Source organism: Ambystoma mexicanum, chromosome 5q, assembly GCF_040938575.1.
Source record: "Ambystoma mexicanum isolate Mex_15411 chromosome 5q, UKY_AmexF1_1, whole genome shotgun sequence".
Taxonomy (NCBI): domain Eukaryota; kingdom Metazoa; phylum Chordata; class Amphibia; order Caudata; family Ambystomatidae; genus Ambystoma; species Ambystoma mexicanum.
Window position 1 is genome coordinate 425,605,374 of NC_090933.1, and position 18,791 is coordinate 425,624,164.

Consider the following 18,791-nt stretch of genomic DNA (forward strand, 5'->3'; position numbering starts at 1 on the left):
GATTCCTGACGTACAGAAGGACATCGTCAGCATATAGTGAGATATCGGGGGTGTTCCGCCAGGCGTATGCCTCTGCGGGAATGTCACGCCCTAAGATAGTCTGCCATTGGCTCAATGGCCATTGCAAATAGGATGGGGGAGAAGGGGCATCCCTGTCGCGTACCCTTCCGTAACTCAAAGGGTTGTGAGGTCAGGGAGTTCACCAAGACCCTGGCGGTAGGGCACGTATATAGAAGCTTAATGTATTGAATCATCCCCGGGCCCAATCCCATTTTCTCCAGAACCTCCCACATGTATTGCCACAAGACCATGTCAAAGGCCTTCTGAGCGTCTAATGTGACCGCAACCGCCTCTGCGCCCTGGTCAATTCTTGAGAGGACATTGAAGAGCCTTCTGATATTTAGGGTTGTCGAGCGCCCGGGCACGAAGCCGCTCTGATCCTAGACTAGGACTAGGTATGGCATGATTGGAAGAAATCTATTGGCTATGGTCTTGGCTAGTATCTTGGTGTCTATATTCATGAGCGATAGGGGGCGGTAGGATCTGCACTCATCACTTGGCTTACCGGACTTGAGAAGTACTGTTATTGCCTCATGCATCGAGGGGGGAAGGATGGAATTGTGAAGTACCTCAGACCATACCTCTAGTAGCCTAGGTGCCAAGAGCGTGACGTGTTCCTGGTAAAATCCTGGAGTTTACCGGTCCCGGCCAGCGGCTTTATCTCCAGGGAGATCAGTAATGGCTTTAACTATCTCTTCCAAGGTTATAGGGGCGTCTAATTGCTCCTGGGTGGACTGGGATACGGAGGACATAGGGATCTGGTCGAGCAGGTCCCGGACATCTTGCACATCGTGTTCCTGTTATGGTGTTTATAGATCAGCGTAAAATTGTGAGAAAATTGAGAGCATTTGTTGATCAGACCATTGTTGGACTCCTTGTCCATCCCTGATACATTCAATTTGGGCTTTCCCACCCTCAGCCCGAACCAGCCTAGCCAGTGTTCTTTCCGGCCTCTAACCCTCACCATACTTCCTTGCTGCGATTGGCCGTGCAAGGTACTTTATCTCTCGCATAGCGTGGGCCTCGAACAATTCAAGTTCCGCGCTGAATAAAGGCAGTTTAGAGGGTGTCATATCTGTCGCGAACTCACGCTCCAGTTCTTTAAGTTTAGTCTCAGAGTGTTGGAGGTCATTTCTAATCGTTTTTAATATCCCAGCTTTCCGTGAGATAGACATACCCCTAATATGCACCTTGAAGGCCTCCCATCGGACCCCAAGGGCGGTGTCCCATTGTGCGTTACATAAAAAAAGTCTTTATATCCGAGAGGATCTCGGCCTTGAACACCACGTCTTGTAGCGCCTCAGATTTGAAGCGCCAAGCACTGCGGGGGGTGGGGAGGACCCCAGGTCCACATTCAGCATCACAGGGGCATGGTCGGATAGGGAACGAGTAAGAATACGAGTATCTGCAATTCTGCCAATCAGATCACCTGTGGCCAGAAGCAGGTCTATTCTTGATGAGCTATCATGCACTGAGAAGTAATAGGTATATTCACGCGACTGAGGATGGAGCATCCTCCAGACATCTCGTAGACCGAGTGACATTATATGTGCATGCAATGTCCTAGCTGCACGCGATTGGGCCCTGTTTGTCGTGCCCGTCCTATCTAGAACATTATCAAGTATAAGATTCATATACCCTCCTGAGACTATCTGGATCCCTACAAACCCCATCAACAGAGAAGCCACCTTATCATAAAATTCTGGCGTGTCGATGTTCGGACCGTAAGTGTTCACAAGCAGATACTCCCGGTTTATTATCATACAGTGGAGAATGACGTATCTTCCCAAGACATCCAGTTTTTGATAGCAGTAAGGCAGGAAGATAGATTGAGGTGGAGGTCGGGAGTGAAAGAAGAGAAGGAGAGGAAAAGCAGGGTATCATCTGCGTAGAAATGGTGAGAAATACTGAATGAAGGGATGATAGGGGCAAGAAGGGAGGTGTAAAGTGAGAAAAGGAAAGGGCCGAGTACAGAGCCTTGGGGAACACCGTAGTCCATTGGGATAGTGTAGGAGGTATGACCTCCCCAGGAGACAGCAAATGAACGGTTAGAAAGGCAGGAGGAGAGCCAATTGAGGACAGAGCCTTTGAAGCCAAAGGAAGAAAGAGTATTGAGAAGTAAGGGGTGATCAATGGTGTCAAAGGCAGCAGAAAGGTCAAGGAGGATGAGGACAGAGGAGGATTGCTTAGTGTAGTGAGCAGTGAGGAAGGCGTTGAGAACATATGTGAGAGCAGTCTCAGAGGAGTGTTTAGGGCGGAATCCGGATTGAGTGTGGAGAAGGAGAGAATGATTGGATACAAAGGCTGAGAGTTGAGAATAGGCTAGGCGTTCAAGGAGCTTAGAAAGGAATGGAAAAAGCGAGATTGGACAGAAGTTGGATGCGAGAAGGGGGTTAGCAGACTGTTTCATCAGGATAGGGATGATAGTAGCGTGTTTAAAGGCAGAAGGGAAGGTTGTAACGCTCACCTGATTCCCGTAGAGGCGCCGGTCTTGACTGGGCGTATACCGTATCTTCAAAGGTGATGTGTAACACACGGCTGGCTCTTTGGGCTGGACCTCTGTGCACTGTATGTCTGACTCGAAGGGTAAGATGTCTGCAGATAGAAAATATGGGATTAAGGAACTGGGTTATTGAATGTCTCTCTCTTCTTCCCTTTCTCTTCTCCTGTAGAACCCCAAAGGTTAACGCTCTCACCTTAGGTAAGTGAACGCTGTGCTCTCCATCTGCCTCGGGGCAGGGTGCTGTAACCAGTTTCTTCACTGGATAAGGGGAGCAGGCCTCTTGACTTCAGAGGACTGCTGTCCGTCGTTTACTGCACGAACGGTAAGTTTCGAGTAATTCTAATGTCTTTAAAGTCTTTAGTAATGATGTCTCTTGTTTTGCAGGGTTCCGGCGATGGCGGATGACGGGCTGAAGTGAGTTGAAGATGGAGCCCGTGTGATGAATAGATGTGCCTGGAAGCACGTAAGTAAGCGTTTGTTGCCTGCTTCACGATGCGCTCTAACTGTCTTTTTATTTTGCAGGTACAAGTTCGGAGCGGCTGCAGGGTACCGGAATACCCACTGGGTTAGATGTGGAAAGGAGTAATGGCACGTGAGTATTAAAGTTCCCCAATGTCTTTAAACGCACCTTGTTTTGTCTTTCAGATGCGGGATGCAGCGCCGAAGGCCTCCGGAGCGTGCAAAGAGTTGGTAAGCTTTTGTCTTTCAGATGCCGGAATGCAGTGTGAAGACCTCCGGAGCGCATGAAGAGTAGGTAAGCCTTTGTCTTTCAGATGCCGGAATGCAGCGCGAGGCGTTGGTGACAGCCGATGGACCAGTTAAGTGAAGAGCTGTCACTGAAGACCGTAATGCTAACCTGTTCTTTCTTGTCTTTATAGGTGTTGCTGAAGACTGGATTCAGGATGGTAAGCCTTTTTCCTTAGGCCCAGGATCAGATGCAGAAGACACGATGAGTGTTCTGCTGCAGAGGATGCAGAATAACGCAAAGCAAAATTCATCCATCGGGTGTGGTTTAAATAGCCTCCTGTAGTGCTTAGGTGTCTCCTTCCACAGCCACGCCTAGGTAAGAAAAGAGTTCCTGCTTTCCAGAAGAGTTCCAGTGTTCTGAATCTAGGGAGTGGCTCCTGCCCCACCCAACAGGAAAAGTAGTTCCAAACAGAAGAGGATCAGAGGCTCAACTGGCAGGCAAGTAAGCAGCATGGTCTGCTGCAGGTAAGTCCACCCAAGCATTATGAGCCCGGCGCTTCCAGCGCTGGGACTGGGCATATTTATGAGCCTGGTGCCACTGGCGCCAGGACTGGGTCCAAAAGGTCCCAATTGGGACTGGTTGGCACTCGGAACCTGGGTTATGGATCTGCTTCCAAGGGAGTTGGGAAAACCCTGACCTTTTGGAAGCAGAGATCATGACAAGGTGGCAGAGGAGAGACAGATATTGAAGAAGGAGGTTAAGTAGGGAATGAGAAGAGGGTAGATCTTAGGGATAAGAAGGGTGGGGAGGGGATCAGAGGGGGCAGCAGTGGGATGAGTTTTGGACAGGAGAAGGGAGACACTGGACGGTGTGACAGGAGAGAAGTCATGGATGCAAGCAGAAGGGGTGGAGAGAGAAGGAGAAGGAGGGGAATATGAAGTGGAGAGAAGAATATTTTGGCGTAAGGAAAGAATTTTGGACGAGAAGTGAGCAAAGTCGGAAGGAGAGAGGGAAGAAGTGGCTGAGGGGATCAGGAGTAGGCGGGGAGAGAAGACGAGAAAGGGTTTGAAAAATGTGAGGCTTGCGAGTGGAGAAGGTTAGAGTAGTAGGAACGTTTAGCCGATCTGAGACAAGAGTCAGAGAGAGAGTGGTATGAGAAATAGGAGGTTTGATTAGTCAGAGAGTGGAATTTGAGCCAGCGTCGTTCAAGGCGACGGAGGAGGCGAGGCATGGACAGAAGGTGAGGCGAAAGCCAAGGTTGAGAAGGTTTGCGAGAAGGGCAGAAACACCAATTAAACACACCATCTGCAATATTAACGAAATAGAAAAACATTACAAAAAACCCACGCCAAGGAAAGAACTCGGTGTATGCAGAGGCTAGAAAGATGCATAACTCTGGGTAATGAATCCAGCGTGAAAATCAGTAATAACCAGTGTTTGTAAAAAGGACATCTTGTGGTACAAAAAGGGATTAAAGTGCCTTAAAAGTCAGTAGGGTCCACAGAAGGGCCAAGGGGCAGTTATCAATCAATAATACCTTCTCTTGTGCTTGGCGTTTCAACAGCATGTAATCGGGCTTCTTGGTACCGTTCTTATAGTTGGAATCTGGCTCGAATGCAACGGTTATGTTGGTCCAGAAGGGGAGCAGATGTCGAGTGGAAGTTTGATGCAGTTCGAAGAAGTGCAGCTCGTGAGGGCCACCAGGGTCACTTTGGCAGTTGTGTCAACAGTGAGTATGCTGGTGACTGGATGCTGTGACTAATCTAGGCAATTTGTCCCTTCTTCCCAGGGGGAGCCACCCCCTTTGAGGCTTAGGTGGTGAGCCCACTACGCCAGATCTTCCCTAGGGATCTGGCAAAGTGGGACCTCACTGGGAGTGACTCCCCTCTTGGGAACAAGGACTCCCATTCCTATTAGGAACTCCCTGTCCAGAGTGCATTGTCTGTCTACATGGGAATCAGAAAGTCTGTTACTTCTGTTTTGGACTCTCTAAATAGTGACATTTCTTTATTCTCTTTGGCTTCATTAATGCTGGATCTCGCCTGAACTCCACGATCAAATAGCAGTGGCACGCCACTTTTGTTTGCGATGAAGTAGATAAAACAACAAGGAACTTGGAATGGAGGAGAGAGAATCCTACGTAAAGGCGAGCTTTCTTACTGGAGGACGTCCTGGAGGTCGGAGCCACAGTAGACACCAGAGCCGGCATTAGCGCGGGGAGCGAGCTGATCGCTAGCAAGACGCTGGATAGCTGGTGTCCTAGATGTTAATGAAGTAGAGGGAGAGTCAGAGAGATAGAGTTGGTGAAGAAACTGCCTTGCCTGGTGGCGTGTCCACATGGAAACTGTGGTGGGCCTGGGGCCCATTAATAGATGTTGAGATCAGACTGCAGCGGAGATATCGGAACCTTGATCTCTGCAAGATAAGTACACCAACTGCCGAGCAGGACCAAACAAGGGAAGCTAACGCTCCCCAAGAGGTAATGCAGCTGAGAGGGGTGAACAGCTATATTGACGGCTGGGAAAGCCTAAAAGGTTCCTTCTTCTGGTTCACCATATATGGTGTTAGAAGTGGGATGTGAGTGACCCAACAGTGTGTCAGATTATCGCCCATATCGTATGGCCAACCCCATTGATTGCTTCCCACCAATAGGACAGTGGGGAATAAAACCCTTGTCAGGGATGACCTCCAGACATCCGACAGTGAAGAAACTCGTGCATACAGCCCCCTTAACCAAACTCCCGGCTAACTGTGAGGAAAAAGAGGACCTTGAGTCCCCTCCTTCAGAACCTTTTTCACCCAAATCAATCTTTAAACCCAGACATGAGATGAAAACGCTCAAGACCCTCCTAGAGAGTATTATTGAAAATCAGGCCTGGGCTGGCCCAGAACCACGAGGAGAGTCTCGACCGACTAGGGGTAGGACAAAGCCACTGGTCTCTTCCTCATGGGGTCTTAAAACCATACCAAGAAGGAGAAGACTTTGGTGCTTTCTTTGCTCATTTTGAAAGGTTAGCAGCCCAATTCCAATGGGATGAGGGTATGAAAATCTGTTATTTGGCACCACTACTGTGGGGATATCTACAGGTGTCGTACCAGATTATCAACCCCCAACTTCTCTGAGATCAAAAGAATCCTGGTCGAGCGGGTGGGACAAACCGAGGCCCTCTTTCGGCTGAAATTCCAAAACGCCCAGTTACTTCATAATGAAAACCCCATGGAATTAGCAGGACATATTCAAATTCTTCTTGACCAATGGTTAGGGAAGTAAAATCTACCCAAGGTGTTAGAGGCTATTATGTTGGAACAATTTGTCCATTTTTGACCACTTCCTCGCCAATGCGCTGTACTCCAGCAACCCCAACCTTCCCTGGAGACGGCTATTCCAATAGCCCAAGACCACTCAGAGGCGCTTCAATACTTTCAAAATGCAGGGAAGCAGGTGGAAACAAGGGAATTTAAACCCTCCAATAGAGTCCATATATATGAGACCCCTAGAAAACCAGAAACACCCTTCCCTTGTAGGTCCAATCGAAAGGAAGAGACTATTCAGAGACCTCTGTCTCTACCTATGGCCAAATTAAGTAATCCCAGGAGAATAAGTAGGATGGATAAAACCTCTTGTTCCTACCTTGCCCACGTGTTTCTCCTGGAGAAAAGGGACATTTTGCCTGCCTTTGTCCCAAAAATCATAAGGAAGAGCCCATGGAGATAGGATGGTTAGAGGCAGAGGAGTGTGAAGAAGAAGAGAGAGGGAGGTAAATCTAGAAGAGGCAGATATTTGTTACTGCACCCCTCAGCCCTTCCAAAGCCAGGAGATCATAAGGGTCAATAACATCTGGGCTAAAGCCCTAATTGACTCGGGAAGCAACACACAGCCATACGCTCCAATCGAGATTTTCCTGAAGAACTCAAAGGGGGGGAAGGGGCAGTAAAGATGACATGTGTACATGAGAATGTGGAAACATATCCCCAAATCCCCCTTACCCTAGAGGTTAGGGGTCATCCCACTCAGATATGAGCAGCCATAGTACCCGGCCTACAGCAGGAAATCATCATAAGGACAGACTTCCTGACCTTCCTGCATCTCTTAAACCATCCTAATAAAAAAAATGTCAACAAAGAAATACACTCATCTTGGGAAATCTTTGTAGGAAAAGAACCATCTGTGTGGACCTGGGAAAAACAATCACAACGAAGAACAGTCTACTCCAAAGAGGGGAACTTCTCAGTGGAACATCAAAGAGGGAGAGAACAGGGCCATGTGGATTTCTTAATAGTCCCCTCATCTCATATAGGGGGCACCACACTCTTAACGGGAGGGGTATGTGACGAATCTGGACTATTCGTCCCTTCTCCCCAGAGGGAAGCCCTCCTCTTTGAGACTGAGGAGATGAGCCCGTTATGGCAGACCCTCCCTAGGGGTCTGGGAAAGTCAGACCTCAATGAGAGTGACTCCCGTAAGGAACTCCCAGTTGTGATAAATCATGTGGCATCATCACTGAGCCCCAGCCAGAGGTCTCCTCCCATGTGACCGACCGCCACTACTTGATCCTGACCCTGTATGTTGTATTATGAGGGAGGATCACATGGGAGGAGACGGCTGTCAGGGAAAGGTGGTGACCACATCAGAAGAGATGCAGTATTCTTCCCTTTCCAGAGAAGAAGACCATATAATTTCTAAACTCTTAATGGCTAGTTGTCCCTATACCAATCCCTCCTGTTTTAATACCCCAAACCCCTTTCCTGCAAAACATTCTAGAAAGAATACCATTCATACCTCATGTATGCATAACACACACACACAGAAACACACACATCTTCTGTGTCAAATGTTTTTGTGCTAACTGAAAAATCCGAAACAAAATCACCTTAGAAGTCCTATAAATCCTATGCACTCCAACTCCCATAAAGCCTCAAGTACTGAGACGAGGAAGGAGTTAATGTGGATCGAAGGAAACACTAAACGGAACATGCAGGCTAGTTTTTGTAATCCGGCCCAGGTGTGTGGGGCAGTTTCGGGAGGATAACTCAGGGGAAACACGCTCGCCCTGGAAGCAAGACAAGGTGGAGTAAATTCAGGTTCGATCCCCGGGTCCGCGCTTAGAAACCTCTGGGTATTAAGCGCGTTATAAATGACCAATCATAATCATTTAAAATGTGTCTCTGCTTTGAAGGACAAGAGAGGAGCAGGTCGGAAGAAGGAAGCCAAACCGAGGGAGAAGGCAGCAGCACGGGAATGGATGGTGCTGGAGAAAGCAGGCGCTTTCATTCTGCCGCTCTGCAACATTACCTACCGGATGTGGCGCAAGGCCACAGGGGACACCACAGGAACCGTGAAGGAACCTCTGGGAAGCCAGTGGCTACAGCAAGGCTACCAGGAGCGCAGTCGCGTTCAGATGCAGCAGGCTTATCGATGGGTACATGCAGAACCAGCAGGAGAGCTTGGAGAAGGTCTGCAGAGCAGGAGACGCCGCCCCAAAGTGAAAGCTTCACCAGAGCAATGTGCCACGGGTCGGATACGCCACTAGACACCAGTGAGGTTGTCCTGAGATGTTGGGGACCCCGGGACGTACCGACAGGCATGTGAGTCATTAAGATCTTATTTTGAATTCCAAACAAGCAGAATACAAAGACAGAATTTGCACAAATCCACATGTATTAGATGTCAATATGAGGAAGATTGGAGCAAGTATTGCCACAAGCCAATGAATACTAGTGAAGGCGTTAAAGGACCGAACTTCAACAAGTCTCCATATACGAGATATCAACATGGGGAAAGTTGGAGCAAGTGTTACCAAAAGCAGATTAATACTACTGAAGTTCAAGGGCCAAACTTGAACAAGTCTCCATATAAGAGGTATCAATGTGGTGAAAGTTGAAACAAGTAGTACCCCAAGCTAAGGGAGTATAGACAGTGAAGGAATAAAACTGTGCTACAGTGAAAAACAGTAAGAACAGGAATGGAAGCCCTTGGGAAAGTAGCACATCATGCAGCATGTTTTTTGGGAGGAATATACCTGGCAGGGAAGCATACCCGGGGGATCTGCAAACCCCAGAAAGGGATTCCTGGCATGGGAGTACACCAGGTAATCCATTTAAAATACAAAGAGGAATCAGACCTTGTGGCCAGATACCTGGCAGGAGAGTATACAAGGTGATATGTCAGAACCAGATGAAAAGAAGTCCAAGTACCAGGCAAGTTGAAATTAAATAAACACGTTGACATTGTGGGAAGATAACTGGCAGGAGAGTTTACCAGGGGATCTGAAAAGCCTACTAATGAATTCCTGGTATGTTATGTTAATGACATTTATAACACACACGTTCACCCGAAGGCATCTTGGTGTGAGAATATGCACAGCCCGACAGCAATGGTCCCCAGGAATTAGCAGAACAATACAGTTTTAAGCAGGCGGCCGAAAAGCAGATGATTCTCAGTCTGCCTTAATTTAAGTGGAAGACTGTTCCAGAGTTTACTAGCCACCACTGAAAAAGTGCGACCACCACCTCTCTGAAGGCGGAATCTAGGAATCTGAACCAGCTGTTCCTGGCTAGAACAAAGAACCCGACTGGGGATATAAGGTAGAAATGTATCCTGAAGAAAGTCAGCATCCACATGAGAGTACACCCGATCGGCCAGGCAAAGGGCCTTAAATGCTATCCTCCGTTTCATAGGAAGCCAGTGCAGAGCTCGCAGTACGGGACTAATATGGGAGCCATATGGTGTGACAGTGGCCGTCCGGGCAACCAAATTCTGTACCAGTTCAGCCAAATTCTGTACCAGTTGGAGCCGATGGATTAAACCAGATAGTTGGGCCAGATATTATGCTTTACAATAATCAAGCCTACTGGAGATAAGGGAAGAGATAACCAGGGGGCAAAGTGAGGGAGGCAAAAAACGCAGGACCTTGCGAAGAACCTTCAACAGGAAGTGCCCAGTTTGGCAGACTACACTAACCTGTGAAGCCATGGACAAGGACGCAGACAGGTACCACTGTCACTGGATTGGGGAGACCACCCAGTGAGACAGGCCAGAAGGAAGGATACCAGGAACCAGAATCAGAAGTGGCACCCACCACCAGGACCTCCATCTGGTCCCTGTTTAGCTTAAGCCAATTGCTACTCATCCAATCTCCCACGGCCACCAGGTAGTCACAAAACGGGACGACACCTCACAGTGGTCCAGATCTAATTGGACGAGGATCTGACTGTCGTCTGCGTAAGAGTAACACCTAAAGCCCTGGGACCGGATGAGGGCAACCAAAGGTTGAAGGTAGATGTTAAGGAACATCAGAGATGAGGTAGAGGCCTGGGGGACACCACAGGACAGAGAATACAGGTAGGAAAGAAAAGGAGGTAAAGAAACTGATTGGCCCCTCTCAGGCAAAAAAAGAAGCAAACCACTCCAGGACAGGACCCGAGATGCCAATGGAGGCATCCCCGAGATCCCCTGGTAGGGGAGTATAGCAGGAAGTCCACTGACGTAATAAGGAGAAATCTACTTATTTACTTTTGCATAGCACATGGCAAAACAAGTGAACCAAAGACTCTAAGAAAACAGGCATGTGGTAGCTGTGAAAGTGAACAAACACCCATTTTCATGCTAAAATAAAAATACTGGGCAAAGGATATAAACAGAGACCTTAAGAGCTCACGGGAGGATTTCTGGTGGATGACTACATCAGAGGGTCTGCTAAAATATCAAAGAGACTTATCTGAGAACCCTAGATCGAACATCTCATGGTGAATAAGACCCCTTTGGTTTGTGTACTCATTGCCAAGAAACCTAAAAAGGGCTGAATGGTGTGGGACATATTGTTTGTATAGAAACTTCTTGAGTCAGGCGTACAGAACCAAGGAAGTGGTTGCTGGAAAGAGACATTTTTGTCATCCTTAAAAAGTGGATGCTTGAAAGAGACACTGTTGCCATCCTAACTGAGACATCCAGGGGAAGGGAACCACCCTCTGGATACAAGGATTGTTTTGTTGAATTTGTATATTTTCTTTTTATCATTATTTGCCAAATCTACATGAGACCCTTTCCTTTCACTGTTATTAATTTTTAGTGCAAGGGTCAGATTAATATGTTTTGGACACAAGGACAGTGTTTATAATTTTGACGAGACACAGACTGATCTTTAGCTTTAGTTTCCTAGTTAGGGAAACTCTCTTTAGGATAGGGACAGAAAGGCCTTTTATTTGAATAAAGATGTCTGCTGTTGAAAACACTATCTTTTTGTGTCCGCCTCTCATTTCTGACCCCTCACACTGTCCAGAGTACATTGTCTGCCTGCATGGGAATCAGAAAGACTGTCATTTCTGTTTCAGACTCTCCAAATAGTGGCATTTCTTCAATGTCTTTGGCTTCAGGTAATGCTGGAGCTTACATGATTCCACAGTCCAAGAGCAGCGACAAACACCATTTGTTTGAGATGCGGGCCTACGATGGGAGAACATCAGGGAGGGGTGGAGCCATGCTAGACTGTGAAGCCGGCGGTAGCGTGAGGAGCGAACTGATAGCGATAGAGACGGTGTGGAGACCGTCTCGCCTGGTGGCGCGACCACAAGGTAGCTGTGGTGGGCCTGGTGCCCATTAACAGATGCTGGGAGCAGAGCGCAGCGGAGAGATCGGAACCCTGATCTCCGCAAGAGAAGTACACCAGCTGGCAAGGAAGGTTGAACACGGGAAGCAAATGCTCCTGAAGAGGTAACACAGCTGAGAGGGACGGACAGCTATATCGTAGGCTGGGAAAGCCTAAAAGGTTACAGGGAGCCTGTAAAACCCAAACTGACAAACTCCCAACCGATGCCCCACTAAAGCGGGCCAAATTGTGGACCAAAGAGCTTTGGGGATCCCTAGAAAGATAAAGAATATAAAGAAAGACTGGGAACAGAAAGGACAAGGAGGTTTAACATGCCAAAACCAAAGAAAGCATTAACAGAACATAGGGCCTCATAACGAGCTGGGCGGTAGCCCTTAAATGTGGTGGTACCGCTATTACCACTGCATTTAAGGGCTGGCCCAATCACGAGTTAGGCGGAAAGTTGGAGTTTTACCTCCACATTTTTGCTGGAGGTAAACATCTCCACTTTCTTCCTGTTTTCAGCCATTTACGGCACTATTACTGTTGGCAGAATTTTAAAATAATGGGGATTTATAGCCTTACCACTGCTTGGGATCCGGAGCAAATTGCGCCGTACCAAGTAGCATTAACGTTATTTGCGTTGGCGGTATCCTGGTGCAATTACTGCAGGGATACCGCCAAGGCTGTGAAAGAGCCCCTAGTTGGAAATGGTGGCATTGTATTAAAGAAACCGTTTTTCCCATGGAAATGGGGTGGAACTGTATTGATTTAAGAATGTCCTTTGAAAGTCTGAAGAGCGGCTGGAAGACCACATTGTGACAAATCGATGAACTTTTAAACCCATCTCTTGGGAAGAGATTCCAGTAACAGCACAGAGCAAAAACCAAGGATAGAGGACATTTGCTCTGGTCCACATGTTCATTCTGTTTTCTAAGTGGTAGGGCCTGATAGTAGATGGGGATAGGGTTTGCACTATTTCTTTTGGACATTTAACGAGCACCATTACTTTTAGTTTGGTAGGTAAGGAATTTCCCTCATAGCAGTGGTGCTAGATGGCGTTTTTTTTTCTTATTATTTAAATAAACACCCTTGTACATGTCACACCTTAGTCCGACTCCTTCCTAGTTAACCACAATGGGAATAGAAGAAACTGATTTTGCTTCTATATGGCCTTCAACCCATACTGACAGTACTTTTCTATTATTGGCTCACGGTAATGCTGGAGATCAGCTGAGGTCAGCTGTGGACGTACAGCAGCACGCCCCCTTGAAGTATGTGAGCGTAAATAGAGCGAAGAAGAAACTTGAGTGGATAAGAAAGCATCCTGCGGAGAGGCGAGCCTCTGGTGTACAGATGTGCTGGAGGGGTTGTGCCAGCGGTAGCATGGATATTGATAGTTTATTTGTATAGCCCCTATACACAAAGCGCTTCAAGGCAAGGGAGGGAGCAAGGGAAAAAACAATTACATTCTTACAAGGCTTTGAGACATTAAGAATGTGAAATTAACTATCGTAGTAGGCCTGGTGACATTTCAGATAGTGCAAGAGATGAGAACAGGAGATGAGAAAAGACAAGTGTATCGTACTAGGCCTGAAAACATTTTTGGTAGAGCTGGAGATTGACAAGTGGTGAGGGGCGGGGGGAGGAGGGAGGATGGAGGAGTTAGGAGAGGAACAAAACAAGCGACTATCGTACTAGGACTGACGATATTTCAGGTAGTGGGGGAGGGGGAGGAACAAACAATGAGGGAGGGGGAGGAAACAAACAAGCTACTATCGTACTAGGTCTGGCATCATTTCTGATAGAGTAAGTGCAAAGAATATAGTAAGGGGAGAAGTAAAAAGATAGGGAGAGGAAGAGAAGACTGAGGTGGTGAGTGTGGTGAAGAGAAGAGGCAAGACATCAAAATACAGTGCTATAGGGCGGAAAAGCAAGTGGAGAGCACATCAAGTTGCAGAGGTAAATACTGAACGCATACTGTTGCAAGAGCGTGATGTTAAAGGAACTCCAGCATGAGAACGACGAAATTCGAGATAGGGGGACCAACATGAGTCACACGAGTCCAAAAAGTCAAATCAAAGCGTCAGCAACAAGGGCGGTGAGGGGTCACCAAAATGTGTCAATACAAACTCCCACAATGAGCAGGGACAGCTTGATTGATGTAGGGGGGATAGCAGGAGAGGGCTAGCAAGAGGGGAGGGGGACAGAAGATGAAAGGATTCAAACATACAGGCATTAAATTCATACAACGGGGGGGTTGAAAACAGCAGACGGGCATCACATGTCGCAGGTCTCAGGAGGGTAGCTGGAAGCAAGACGACACGGAGCAACACAGGTTCGATCCCCTGGTCCGCGCTTAGAAGCCTCTGGGTATTAATCATGTTCTAAATAACCTATCATATCATCATATATGACATATCACATGCATACAGCAGGGGGGGTGAAATACAACAGGTAGGCATACAGGCATCACATGCATACATCGGGGGGTGCATAATATAAAAGGCAGGCATCACATGCATATTACAGCAGGGGGGAGCAGAATACAACAGGCAGGCATACAGGCATCACATGCATACAATGGGGGGCGTAATATAACAGGCAGGCAAACAGGCATCACATGCATACAGCGGGGGGGGCAGCAAAATACAACAGGCAGGCCTACAGGCATCACATGCTTACAATGGGGGGATCGAAATACAACAGACCGGCATCACATTCATACAGCAGGGGGGAGCGTAATATAACAGGCAGGCATACAGGCATCACATGCATACAGCAGCGGGGGAGCAAAATACATCAGGGGGAGCGTAATGTAATGGGCAGGGATACAGGCATCACATGCATACAGCAGGCAGGAGCGAAATACAACAGGCAGGCATACAGGTATCATATGCATACATCAGGGGAGGAGTGTAATATAACAGGCAGGCATACAGGCATCACATGCAGACAGCAGTGGGCGGGGGGAGGGAAATACAACAGACAGGCATCACATGCATACAGCAGGGGGAGAGAAATACATCAGGCAGTCGTACAGGCATCACATGCATACAGCAGGGGGGAGCGAAATACAACAGGCACGCATACAGGCATCACATGCATACTGCAGGAGGGGATAGAAGGGGATAGGGGGCATAGAAGCGAGGAAGCGGAGACGCCGGAAGGCCGTCACTGAAAGAGGCGACGCAGCTGAACAAGAAACTGAGATGGCAGAACAGTCTTCAATGGTGGCGTGACCACGCTGCAGCCGTGATGGGTCAGGGACCAGCGAACCAGCACAGGCCAGGAGAGGACAGAGGAGTGAATCATGTGTTCTGGATAGGAGGACCGAGGGATCTGTCATGTCGGACAGTGTTTGAGAAGCTGACGCTTATGGGCCAACAAGGCCGAGAAGAGAGGCGAATGGCCACCATCCTGCTGTAACACCACCCCACTGGCGAATAACCATAGATCAAGAAGGCACCAGGGTTGCCCAGGGCGGAGAGAGATGAGCAGAACCCTGTGAACAGAAGGAAAGGGAGAAAGAGGGTTATCTGAGCCCTAGAACACGAGAGATGAATATGTTTTAGAAATATTGAACCCAGCATTAAGCTTAAGGAATATAGAAAGCCAAAGGGGCCTGGAGTGCCATAGAGAATTAAGAGACATTTGGGAAACCACAAAGAGAAGGGAACCTGGAGGGTTCAAGCAGGTGGGTCAAGATAGAGAAATTAGCTAAGGTGGTAGAAAAGGAAGAAAGAAATAAAGGACTGGAGACATTTAATTTAACAGAGACTTGCAACGTAAGTGTAATGTAAACAAGTGGTTTGTGGTCAGAGGTTTTAAAAAGATGAAATATGTTTTGAAAAACATATTTATAAATGTATTTTTATACCACATAAATAAAAGTTTCTTTTTCAGTTTGGTGAGCATGAGTGATACTAACATATGGTGACATAACCAGGATTGGTCTTAGGTTGTTAAGTCCACTACCAATTGTATCACATTTCTTTAAACGTTTTTTTTAGATTGGCTTACCTAGATTTAGATGCTACAGCATGACAGCATCTGTTATGCAGAGTGAGGGCAATTGCGTCAAAAGTTTGAAAGTTGAGCATTCTGATTCCTTCTAACCCACATCTGGCAGCTGTTCAGGGAGTACCGCCCTTTCTTAGACAAAAGTGTACAATATCAATGCATGATGCTGCTGGTCGGCTGAGTCTAGTTGGCATCCTGAGTCTACTTCAAGGTCATGGTGCCCTGCTTGAGGCATTGGGGTATCCACACCTACCTATGTGTGAATGACTGCCTTGCTCTATAGGTTTATCTGTGATTGACAACTGGATGGCTAAGAACTGGTTGAAGTTAAACGGAGAAAAGACAGAGATCTTGGCGATTGCTTCTGATCCCACCAACCCGCTTTGGAGTCTGGACTTCTGGCCTGAGTTCTTGGGGCAGCGCGCCTAGATTTAGGAGCTACAAGAATGCCAAATTCTTCTAGTCTGCTGCAGCAGCTTCACTAGCTCTCAGTGAAGAAGGGTAGTACATTAAAGGCTCTTTGTATTGTGCATCATCCAATTCATAACACAGGAAAAGAATATTTGCAATCAAAGCTGAATAGGTAAATTCCCGCCAGACAATTACGTTCTGGCTCTCTTCATTTGTTGACCGTCCCACTCCCTAGATATCCGCAATGTGCTCAATAGTCATTTGTTTTGAGCCCGTCGGGCCTCTGTGAGGCTCTTGTGAGCTGGCCTTCTTTTGCTGAAACATTTTTCCCCATCAGTGAAGGAAATTGGACCTTGTTTGCATCTACAAAACCACTACAAGGTTTTACATTAGTAGGCAGAGAGTACTCATTCCTCATGTTAATCGACCTTTGAGGTATTGGTGAGTGGGATGAGAGCACACTACAAAAGCATTGAGTTGTCCAAAAACAATCTCACTAGCACCAGTGAGCAGGGCCATTCTGATAAAAGAAAGCACACACATTTAGCTGACTGGTGCTTGACCCTTATAAGTGAGAGCTTCACATCGAAGTAATGTGGCTACTCTTCACTTCCTTGGGTAAAAAGAGTAGTTCTTTTAACCTCCTGAGATCACACAACATCCAGATGTCCTTTGCCTTACAGAGGGCAGGCACAACGTTCCCGAATAAGAGTGCATCGAACAATTGACCTTCTGCACAACTGACCGAATTTAAACGGTCAATTAGGATATATATGCGGGGGGAAACCCCCCGCAGCCCTCCACCCAATCCAACCCCCACCCCAATCCTCCTCCCAATCCCCTTATATTATTATTACACCAACCCAACCCATAATATATATTAAAATCATCATACGGTCAATTGTGCAGAAGGTCAATTAGGACCCCTATTATTCGAACAATTGTGTCATTCGAACAATTGTAAACAAACAATTCGGGTAATACCCATCGAACTGCAGAATATGGTTGTCAAACGTCACTTGGATTGTCACTTTCACTTGTTCTCTCCTACTAGGAAACCCTATCTCATATGAGATTAAAACATTGTTTTATATTTTCCGTGTCATAAGCCACTTAACCCCCATGCCATCTGCTGACATTAAACCGATGCCCTGTAGAACTGTATTTTTCCTAGCGTATGCTTCGGGCTATTTCCACAGGCATAATTTACATCATCTTTGGCTATACCTTTTATCTGTTTATTTATGTTATGGAGCTACTCCACTGCAAGGACAGCCAGAATGCTTTAGAAAGCACGCAAGTGGATAGGTGGACGACCCAAGAGTTAGAATAAAAGTAATGAAGGGAAATGAAAGGAGGAATGGTGGGGAAAAAGAAAGGTGGTGGATATATTGTGAACAATGACCGTGGGCACAGGATAGTGGGGGTGGTTTTGACACTTTTATATCACCTCCACTTCAGTTTTTAGAAACTTAGAAATCTTCCTCTTAAAGTGGCGTGGGAATGTGTACAAATAGCTTGCCTTGTGTATTGGAACGCACTTCCTCCTGATGACTCGTCACTTCTCTGCACTTTTCCTTGTCTTAAAATCGGTCTCAAATTGATACAAAAAAGAAACAGCCCAGGAAAGCCAGCATACATGTTGTTGGGAGTAACAGGCCGTGGGGGGCAGTTGTGTATGCATATGGGATTCAAAAATGTTGTTTTTACGCTGTATAATGAGGTCTGGTTTCCTCCCTCTGCGCCTTTTTGATTTTGTATTCTGGAGGAAGGGATGCTGAAGAACTAGCAGTGCAAGAGTGACTGGCTGGACTAGCATTTTGATTACTTACATAATTTAGTTATATGTCCTTGATGTATATAGCATTGTGTTTAGAACATTATACTAAGTGTTTTGTATTCATATGATAAGCCGATTTATTATGCATGCATGGGCAGGTGGCATCTATGTATCTCGCTGTTGATGTTTGCCGTCTTCATTTGGCTTATCTTTGTCCATCAGATGGAACTACACAGAAAACAACTGAGGAGGTTGATGTTAACTTTGAGGATGAATTAGCTGCATACCAGCCACTCCAGGAAATAACTAGCCCATCAGCGTTTTTAATATTTGAGCATCCCGAAGGTACAGCGCTTCATATTTGATTTGTGACAAAACAATTTTTGTTGTACACGTAGTACTTGACCACCATTGTGTTCCTTGACTCATTTTACGCGTGCTTTTCTGCATTAACAGTACTTTCATTGGATAAGGGTTTTGCATCTTGTGATGTTCTAATAACACATTCTCATGATTATTGTTCAAATGCTTTTTCTTCCCACTTGAAACTCCGGTGTTAGAATGCCAATTATCAGTTCGTACTGTATTTGCTGACACTTCTTTTTTTCTTCAGCATTTTGGTGTTGTGGTTTTTCATTAGGTGCAACCAGCGGGCTGTTGAGCCTTCTGTTTTGATGCACACTATTTTCATCCCGCAGATGTGGAAAATGTCCCAGCTACAGGATTGAATGGTAAATTCAC

The 18,791-nt window shown here is 46.7% G+C and overlaps 1 protein-coding gene across 7 annotated transcripts in view; it reads left to right on the top strand.

Moving 5' to 3' along the window:
* IMPACT (impact RWD domain protein) overlaps positions 1–18,791 on the top strand; it is a 624,075-nt gene that overhangs the window by 327,020 nt on the left and 278,264 nt on the right. For all 7 annotated transcript variants that reach the window (XM_069620926.1, XM_069620927.1, XM_069620925.1 and 4 more), the window contains one exon: positions 18,273–18,395. In XM_069620926.1, the coding sequence (XP_069477027.1) occupies positions 18,273–18,395 (123 nt within the window). The remainder of the gene's footprint in view (positions 1–18,272; positions 18,396–18,791) is intronic.